At 39.0% G+C, this 10,723-nt stretch overlaps 1 protein-coding gene across 1 annotated transcript in view; it reads left to right on the forward strand.

Moving 5' to 3' along the window:
- The window catches only part of LOC115296544 (olfactory receptor 12D2-like), a 32,784-nt gene extending 32,216 nt beyond the window's left edge, over nucleotides 1-568 (forward strand). Inside the window, exon 2 of the mRNA XM_029945010.1 lies at nucleotides 1-568. Coding sequence (XP_029800870.1) covers nucleotides 1-568 — 568 coding nt within the window.
- The last annotated feature ends 10,155 nt before the right edge of the window (nucleotides 569-10,723 follow it).

Here is a 10,723-nt window from a genome sequence, read left to right on the forward strand (position 1 = left end):
TTACTCTGTCATCATGAATTACCAGCTCTGTACCCAGATGGCCGTCACTGTCTGGACCATTGGCTTTTTCCATGCCCTGTTGCACTCCACGATGACCTCTCGCTTGAACTTCTGTGGTTCTAATCTGATCCATCACTTCTTCTGTGATGTCAAGCCTTTGCTGGAGTTGGCCTGTGGAAACACAGAGCTCAACCAGTGGCTTCTCAACACAGTTACCGGGACCATTGCCATGGGCCCTTTCTTCCTAACTCTTCTCTCCTACTTCTCCATTATCATCTCTCTTTTCTCCAAGACCCACTCCTGTAGCGCTCTCCACAAAGCACTGTCCACGTGTGCCTCTCACTTCATGGTGGTCATTCTTCTCTACGTTCCTGTTGTCTCCATTTACATCCGTCCTGCCTCAGGCAGCTCCATGGACCAGGAACTGATCGCTGCCATCATGTACACTGTGGTGACTCCTGTGCTGAACCCACTGATCTACACACTGAGGAACAAGGATGTGAAGGCCGCTTTGAGTAATGTCTTCACCAGGAGAGCCAACATGAACATGTCTAGAGCACACTTCTAGGACAGGAACCAACAGGTAATGATAAAGTTGGTGTATGAAGTTACACGGCTTCTCAGATCATGTACAATATGTGTAACAGGTGGAGTGTCCAAAGAAAAGACAAGTGCAAAAGTCCAGCCTGATTATGTTAAATAATGCATTCCGCAGTAGCATAAAGGAAACACGAACCCATGGGACACCAGTCATGGAATCCTAATATGCAATTTGTGTTCAGAGTAACAGTCCATAAAACTGAATTTTTTATGTATTCTTAAGAATTCTCTAATGAAATTGAGGATAGAAATATGCCTGCATTATGCATGTATTGGGTACATGAATAAATATTTAGGGCTATTTATCTCTGTAGTCCTTCTAAACGTATTTTAATGTGAGAAATAAAATTTTTATGCTGTTATATTTTGAGGAGTTGAATTTGAGCCATAGTTGATCATATAAGAAATGATGATTCATAAATGAGAATGAGTTAAGAAGAATTTATAACCAGCATGTTATGACTTCTTTTTTCCCTAAGTTGGAGGCAAATAAGTGATTAAAACAAATGATTTAAACACTAATTGGCAGGGATAAATAGACAATGGTTTATCTAAAGTGGTTAGGATCCTCTACCTCCAGACATTTTTTTTTAAATGTCAGTGGGATGATTAGTAAAGGATTGCTGTTAAATATTGTTAAAAGTGGGGACAGAATGAAATTAAAATCTCAGAGTTCCTCTATACTTAATTAGTAAGTAAATTTTCCCTCCGTGTTTAGTCATGGAAAATGTTCCTATTTTTCTGGTTTTTTTTTTCCTATTTCTTTGCTAATTTCCAGTTACTGTTGTGATGCAATATAACATAATACTGATGAAATGTGAACAATTCATCAACATGTTGTCTTCTGTTCCTTAGTTGTAACTAAACCCAAATGTAATGAAAACTTGAAGTCGTAGTTGCTGAGGCATTTCTGGAGCTAATGTCAGGAGGCACTAGGTTCCCTACTTTCTGAGTCCTCAGAGTGGCTACTGGGACTGAGGGATGGGGGGGGGGGGCGCAGCATTTATTACTATTTACAGATACAGATAAGAACTGTGACAGACCTTCATGAGTTCCAGGACTCAAATTCTCTGCATTCATTTTTGTGAACCTGAACAATATGACTCTAATCTCATTCACATGCTGGTTCTATCTTCCAACTGTATCATTTTTGTGACCTCCATTAATCTCATTCACATGCTGGTTCTATCTTCCAACTGTATCATTTTTGTGACCTCCATTCTACTTTTGTTTATTAAAAAGAAAATAAGTGTGTGTGGAGAAGCATCTTCTACCCTGAACTGTCTAATGCCCATCATTTCTATTGATCAGAAGTCTTTATAATATCCAAGACGCACGGAGGTCATGAATCAGAGAAAAGCACGTCATTATCTGGTTAGCTATTGCTGCATAACACACTAGCTTCCCCAAATGCAAAAGCTGAAGACATTTATACCAGTAAATTGCAGTCTTCTGAGGGTCTGAAATTGAGACTAACACAACAGGGAAGGGTTGGTTCTCCTTGGTAATTCTTTCTGTCATGGCTGGGCTGACTTGACCATCCTGGCATGAGAGAGCTGAGCTGGAAAAATATCTGTGTCTCCCTTGGTCCACTTTCTCCACGTGACTATCCTGTGCTTTTGCAGCATGGAGGCCTCAGGCTTGACACTCTGCAAGGGGGCCAAGAGACCAAGGGAAAAGCTGCAGTCATCTCTCTTACAAACCCAAGAACCAATGTTATCATCACCTTTACTATTTCTTGGACAAAATATTCACAGGCCTAAAAAACTTCATAGAAAAGAAATCCCTACCTTTCACGGAAAAGAGCATCACAAATTTTGTGGACATCCTTAATCCACCCTAGTCCAATTCTAATGATAATTAATATTGTCCCCACCCACTAATCATACTTAGTCTCCCTCCAAATAATCCCAAAAACTCATCCCACTGCATCAGTCAGAGTCTACATCTTTTCATCTATATTGGGTCAAGGTACAGATGGGGCTTGTTGGGTACAATTCTTCAAGCTTAGTTCCTTTTGATCTAAAGAACTTCCACCTAATGTGTCCAGTTATCTGCCCTAGGTAGACACAGGCATAGATTTGGGCATATGATGGAATATTTTTCAGTCATGAGAAAGAAGGAAATCCTGCATTTGTGACAGTGTGAATGGACCTGCAGGGTATAATGCTAAATGAAGTAAGTCAGTAAGAGAAAGACAAATGCCATGTTATTTTTTTATTTGTAAAAGTTAAGACAACAAACAAATGAACAAACAAGAGAAAAAAAAGACAAAAGAGATAGAGATAAAGAGACAGAGACATAGTGACTCTTAGGTACAGAGAACGAGCTGGTAGTTGCTGGAAGGGAGGTGCATAGGAGATGGTGAAATTGATTGAATACACTTATCTTCCCCCCCCCCAAAAAGAGTACACTTATCCTGATTAGCACTGAGTCATTTAGAGAATTGTTCAACCATTTTATTCTACACCTCAAACTAATATAACACTGTGTATTAATTATTCATAATTTTCCAAAAGGAATTATGCTTGAAGAGTAAATCATTTTAGGCATAAATCATGAATGGATTGTAAAATCATTAGGTGAGGTACGCCTGGGTGACTCAGTAGGTTGAGTGTCTGACTTTGGCTCAGGTCATGATCTTGCAGTTTGCAGGTTTGAGCCCCATCGTTGGGCTCTGTGCTGACAGCGCAGAGCCTGGAGCCCAAGGATTCTGTGTCTCCTTCTCTCTGACTCTCCCCAGTTTCTCTGTCTGTCTGTCTGTCTCTCTCTTTCTCTCTCAAAAATAAATAAAAATGTTTTTAAAAATTATAATGTAACAATATGATAAAATAATATAATCAGGTGAAAGATTGATTGGAAATTAAATAAAGTGTGGAACTGACTGACACCACCTGAACCGACTGGTCAACAATATAAATAGAATCACTGAAAGTAGGACACATACTTTCTCATGAGATGGTACAACGGAAATAAAACAGCAACTTTGAGATATTCTGCCTAAAAGTTATCAAAGATCTACTCAAGCTTCTATCAGTATCAGTTTCGTAGTGTAAGTGGTAACCATTAGTTTTTTTTATTGTAATGTAGGTGCCTGACATTAAGCTTTTTTATTATCCATTGCAAAGTCAGCCTCCTGGGATAAACTTATTGCCAAACACATGACTGCACAAGGAGCAGAGAGCCCCACCCCTGCAGCTCCTCTTTGAGAAAGCCCTGGTGACATAGATAGCTCGTCACTCAGGTGACCCTGGTTTTCCCTTCCTGTGCTTTAATTCCTGCTCTTCTGTTTTAAATTCAGCAAAGAAGAATAAACGCACAATATCCTAGACACTCCTCCCCTGATCCCAGTGCAGGCAGAGCCCCAGGCCCCCGTGCTCTCTTCGTTTACCCAAGTCCTGTGGGGCCCCAGTGGTACTGTGTACCCACAGGACACGTATTAGACCTTATCTTTTCAAAGCTCCCTGATGGCTGTCGCTGGAGTGTGTCTTGCAATTATAACGACAATCCTAACAGCCAGTCTAGCCACAATATTGACTCCCATCAGGGAAATGTCAGTGAGGGCCCAAGTAAGTGCCCAGCCACCCCTCGCTGACTGCATCACCCTCAATAGGTGGAGACCGGCCAAGACAAGTCTATGTAGGATATAGGAATAGAAGTTAAGCAAAACTATAAAGAGCAGTAAGTCTAATTTAGAATATAGAACACCTATAGGAGAGATTGTCAGATTTCCCTATAGATCAATGACATGATAAAAAGAGGGGAGGTGCTATGAAACATAAAACAAGATATGTTGTAAAAATCTTGCTCAAATCCTAAGTGTAAGAATTTACTTAAAGATAACTGGAAAAATTGAACATGGCTTGTGAATTAAACGACATTGAGGAGATTCTGATCATAATGTCACTGTCTCTGCGTTTGTTTTTATTCTTTTAATTTATATTCAAGTTAGTTAATACACAGTGTAGTCTTGGCTTCAGGAGGAGAAGCCAATGATTCATCACTTTGATACACCAGCCGGTGCTCAACCTCATAAGTGCCCTCCTTAAGGCCCATTACCCATTGGATATTCTTTTCTGCTTTGTCAAGATTAGTTGGCTGTATATTTGTGGGTCCATTTCTGGGTTCTCTATTCTGTTTCATTGATCTATGTGTCTTTTTTTTTTTTCACCATACTGTCTTGATGATTATAGCTGTCTGAAGTCTGGAATTGTGATGTCTCCAGTTTTGATTTTCTTTTTCAACATTACTTTGTCTATTTGGGGTCTTTTGTGTCTCAAGAAAAATTTTAGAATTGTTTGTTCTAGCTCTGTGAAAAATGCTGGTGTTGTTTTGATAGGGATTGCATTGAATGTGTAGATTGCTTTGGGTAGCAGCAACATTTTAACAATATTTATTCTTCCAATCCCTGAGCATGTAGTGTTTTTCCATTTCTTTGTGTCTTTTTCAATTTTGTTCATGTAGAGTTTTGAGCATACACATCTTTTACCTTCTTGGTTAGGTTTAATCCTAGGTATCTTATGGTTTTTGGTGCAATTGTAAATGGGATCAATTCTCTGATATGTCTTTCTGCTGCTTTATTAATAGTGTATAGAAATGCAACTGATCTCTGTACATTGATTTTATATCTTGCAACTTTGCTGAATTTATGCATTGGTTCCAGCAGTTTTTTTGTGTGTGGAGTCTTTTGGGTTTTCCAGGTAGAGTATCAGGTTATCTGCAAAGAGTGGAAGCTTGACTTCTTCCTTGCTGATGTGGATACCTTTTATGTATTTTTGTTGTCTGACTGCTGAGAATAGGACTTCCAAGTACTGTGCTGAACAACACTGGTGATAGTGGATATCCCTGTCATGTTCCTGGGGAAGTTCTCAGTTTTTCCCCACATGTGTGTAGTTCTTCACATACAAATAAGCAGCCTCTGTAGTGATCTTGAGGTATGTTCCTTCTATCCCTACTTTCCTGAGGGTTTTTATCAAGAAAAACGTTGTATTTTGTCAAATTCTTTTTCTGCATCTATTGAAAGGATCATAAGGTTCTTATCCTTTCTTTTATTAATGTGGTTTATCACACTGATTGATTTGCAAACAGTAAACCAGCCCTGCAGCCCAGGAATAAATCCCACTTGATTGTGGTGAATAATTCTTTTAATGTACTGATAGATTCGATTTGATAGTATCTTGTTGAGAATTTTTGCATCCGGGTTCATCAAGGATATTGGCCTTTTAGTGGGGTCTTTGTCTGGTTTGGGAATCAAGGTAATGCTGGTTTCATAGAATGAGTTTGGAAACTTTCCTTCTATTCCTATTTTTTTGGAACAGTTTGAGGGGAATAGGTATTAACTTTTCTTTAAATGTCTGGAAGAATTCCCCTGGGATGCCATCTGACCCAGGACTTTTACTTGTGGGGACACTTTAAAAAACTGAGTCAGTTTCTTTGATGGTTATGGGTCTGTTCCAATTTTCTATTTCTTCCTGTTTGATTTTTGGTAGTGTGTTAGTACCTAGGTGTTTTCCTATTTATTCCTGAATGTCCAGCTTGTTGACATATTATTTGTCATAGTATTCTCTTATAATTCTATTTCTTTGGTGTTGGTTGTGATCTCTCCTCTTGTATTCATAATTTTATTTATTTGGGTCCTCTCTCTTTTCTTTGTAAGAAGTTTGGCTAAAGTGTTATTAATTTTGGTTATTCTTTCAAAAAACCAGCTCTTCAATTCATTGATCTATTCTACCGATTTTTTTAATTCTATACCACTTATTTCCACTCTAATCCATATTATATCCCTTCTTCAAGCTTTGGGCCTCATTTGCTGCTTCTTTTCTATCTCCTTTAGGTGCAAGGTTAGGTTGTGTATTTGGGGCCTTTCAAGCTTCTTCAGATAGGCCTGAATTTTTTTTTAAATGTCTTTATAGATGAGACTGGGAAGATGGCAGATGGCCAGGATCCTAAACCCCCTCCTCCCAGAGATACAATGAGATAACACTCACATCAGCTTCAATATCCCAGAAAAAGACCCAAAGATTGGCAGAACAAATTCAAATACCAAGGGCAGAGAAGAGATCACCAAAGAAGACTGGAAAAGAACAGATGCAATTTGAGACCAACAAGGACTGTGTCCATCTGTGGACCACAGGAAGCCGAGACCATGGTGACGGGCAAGAATCAGATGATCACGCTGGGGCACCTGTGCAGGGAAGATGAACCCCCAAAACATTTGCCTTTGAAGGCAAAAGGGGTTGAATTTTATGAGTTCTTCCAAACAGCCTCAAATTACAGTCTGGAATTCTTAAAATCAACCTGCTTGGCTCTGGGAGAGTCCTGAGGACATTAGGAAGCTCAGTCCCAGCCCTTAAAGAGTCAGCACAAGCAGCCTGAGCAGATACAGCATAGAGCCAGTAGTCTGAAAAACACCAGGGGTGGGGGCGCCTGGGTGGCTCCATCAGTTAAGCGTCCGACTTTGGCTCAGGTCATGATCTCACGGTTCATGGGTTCAAGCCCATGTCGGGCCCTGTGCTGACAGCTAGCTCGGAGCCTGGAGCCTGTTTCAGATTCTGTGTTTCCCTCTCTCTCTGACCCTCCATGGAAAAAAAAGAAAAGAAAAAAGAAAAAAAGAAAAACACCATGGGAGACAGGAGGATTTACTCATCGCAGAACATGTCTTGAGAGAGACGTTTCTCAGAAAGACTCCTCCAGGTACAAAGGAACTGGCCAGTGCTATTTCCCTCCCCCGCATCCAAGCATAAGTACATGGCTACTTGTGAAAACCAACACTGCCTCCACACTTCTTCCTAACTTGCATGCACCAAGCCCCACTCCCACGTGCTTCCTTGCCCAAACTTTCCAGCCACACTTGCCTCAGTCCCAGCACTGCAGGCTTCCCCCCCGCCAGAACGCCAATGCAAACTTCACAAGCACTATATCTCCCAACCTTCACCTTATAAGGGGCCTCAGTCTTGGCTGCTGTGGCAGGGAGATATGGCTGTGGCAACAGAAGCCTGAGTCACATCTTATTAAAAGTGGGGGACCCACCCATATGCCCATTGTGGATCCCCTAGAGCCGGCCATCCTTGCAGCAGTGTCTACAGATCTCACTCAACAAGCACACCACTCTACACCTGCCAGGGACCAAACTCTGCCCACAGGGGAAGAAAGGCCACTGGAGATAACTTAACAGAAGGGAAAACAGATGAGAACACAGCAGAGCACGTGCAACACACACCAGTGACACTCCCTGAAGTGCCAGGTCCTGGAAAAGGAGGACACTGCAGGGCATTTCAAGACCTTTTCTTCATAAGTCCATTTCTATCAAGAACAAGAGACATAATGACTTCTCTAACACACAAAGAGACAGGCACAGAGAGCTAGAAAAAAAACGAGGAGAGAGAGAAATATGTCTCAAATGAAGTAACAGGACCAATCCACAGCAAGAGCAAACCACAGCAAGGGCAAAACAGACTTAAGTAGTATGCCTGATACAAAATTTAAAGTAATGATCATAAAGATACTCACTGGATTTGGGAAAGTAGCAGAGGACATCAGTGGGTCCCTTAACAAAGAGATTTAAAAAAAAATAACCAGAGGTGAAAAACAAATAAATGAAACAAAAAATATACTTGATAGAATAAGTAACAGGCTAGATAAAGCAGAAGATAGAATTAATGATCTGGAAGGCAAAGTAATGGATAGTAATCAAGCTGAACAAATGAGAGGAAAAAAATTATGCAACCAGACTTAGGGAACTTAGTGACTCCATCAAGTATAATAACATTCATATTATAAGGATCCCAGAAAAAGAGACAGTAAAGGGGGAAGAATTTTTTTTAAAGAAATAATAGATGAAGACTTCTTTCTAGTGGAAAGAAACAAATCCAGATCAAAAAATTGACCTAACGATGTTCATGGCAAGAACACACAGTAATTAAAATGGCAAAAAGGAGTCAAAAGAGAGAATTTTAAAAGCAGAAGGAGAAAAGAAGCCAGTTATGTACAAAAGGAAACCCCATAAGGTTATCAGAGGATCTTTCAGCATAAACTTTGCAAACCAGAATGGATCAGCATGACATATTGAAAGTGCGGAATGGAAAAAATCTGCAGCCAAAAATACTCTAGCCAGCAAGGCTATCATTCAGAATGGAAAGAGAGATAAAGAGTTTCTCATGCAAACAAAAACAAGGAGTCTGTGACCACTAAACCAGCCCTGCAATAAATGTTAAAGAGAAATCTTTGAGTGGAAAGACCGTAAATGAGAGTATGAAAAATAATTATATCTGTAAAAATCAGTCAGAACACTCACAAAATAAGTGGATGTCAAAATATGACACCATATCCCTAAAATGGGGTAAAGAATGCACTCAAACTTAAGCAACTATCAGTTTAATATGGGCTATTATGTGCAGATGTTATATATAAACCTAATAGTAACTACAAATCAAAAGCCAGTTAAAAACGAGCAAAGAATAAAGAGAATTCAAGAATATCACGAAAGAAAACCAGGAAACCATGAAAGAGAGCAAGAGAAGAGAAGACAGAGAAAAATTATAGAAACAACCACAAAACAAGTAACAAAATGGCAATAAATACACATCTATCAATAATTACTTTGAATATCAATGGAGTAAACACACCGATCAAAAGACATGGGTTAAAAGAGTTGATTTTTTAAAAACTTATCTATATGCTTCCTACAAGAGACGCACTTCAGAATTAAACAGACCTGAAATTTGAAAGTGAGGGGATGGAGAAACTTTTATTATCCAAACGGTTCTCAAAAGAAAGCTGGGGTAGCAATACTTACACTGGACAAAATGGACTTTAAACCAAAGACAAAGAGACAAAGAAGGATAATATATAATAATAAAGGGCATGATCCAACAAGAATATAAAATAATTGCAAATACTAATGGGCCCAACACGAGGGCACCCAAATACATAAAACAATTAACAACAAACATGAAGGAACTAATAGATAGTAATACAGTAAGAGTAGAGGACTTTAAGGCTTACATCAATGGATAGATCATCCAAATGGAAAATCAACATGGAAACAATGGCTTTGACAGACATACTAGACCAGATAGACTTAACAGATATATTCAGAGCATTCCACTATAACACAGCAGAATACACATCGTTACCAAGTGCCCATGAAATGAACACTCTCTAGAAAAGATCACATATTAGGCCATGAGACATGTCTCAACAAATTCAAACAGATCAGCCATTCCATGCATCTTTTCTGATCACAACACAATGGAAATAGAAATCAACCACAAGAAAAATTCTGGAAAGACCACAAATAAATTGAGGCCAAATAACAGGTTACTATATTATGAATGGGTCAACCAAGAAATAAAAGAAGAAATCAAAAGTACATAGAAACAAATAGAAATGAAAACACAATGCTCCAAAACTTTTGGGATGGAGCAAAATGTGGTTCTAAGAGGGAAGTTTAGAGCAACACAGATCTACCTAAAGAGCCAAGAAAAAGCTCAAATAAACAACCTCACCATACACCTAAAGAAGATAGAAACAAAACGAAACAAAACCCAAAACCTGAAGAAGGAAATAATAAAGATTAGAGCAGAAATAAGTGATACAGACCCTGAAAAAAAAACAATAGAACAAATCAATAAAACCAGGAGCTGGTTTACTGAAAACAATAACAAAATTGATAAGCCTCTAGCTACACTCATCAAGAAAAAAAGAGAAAGAACTTAAATAAATAAAATCACAAATAAGAGGAAAATTGTGACCAACCCCAGAGAAATACAAACCATTGTAAAACTGTATTATGAAAAATTATATGCCAATAAATTGGAAAACCCAGGAAAAAAAAGCAGGCTAAATTCCTAGAAACATATAAACTACCAAAACTGAAAAGAAGAAATAGAAAATTTGAATACATCAATTGCTAGTAAGATAATTGAATCAGTATTTTAAAAAAAAATTTTAAGTTTATTTAAGAGAGACACAGAGAGAGAGTAGAGGAGAGGCAGAGAGAGAGGATCCCAAGCAGGCCCCACACTGTCAGCCTGGAGACCAATGTGGGGCTCAAACTCACAAACCATGAGATCATGGCCTGAGCCAAATTCAAGAATCAGACAGTTAACTGACTGAGCCACTC

This window comes from Suricata suricatta, chromosome 7, assembly GCF_006229205.1.
Source record: "Suricata suricatta isolate VVHF042 chromosome 7, meerkat_22Aug2017_6uvM2_HiC, whole genome shotgun sequence".
NCBI lineage: Eukaryota > Metazoa > Chordata > Mammalia > Carnivora > Herpestidae > Suricata > Suricata suricatta.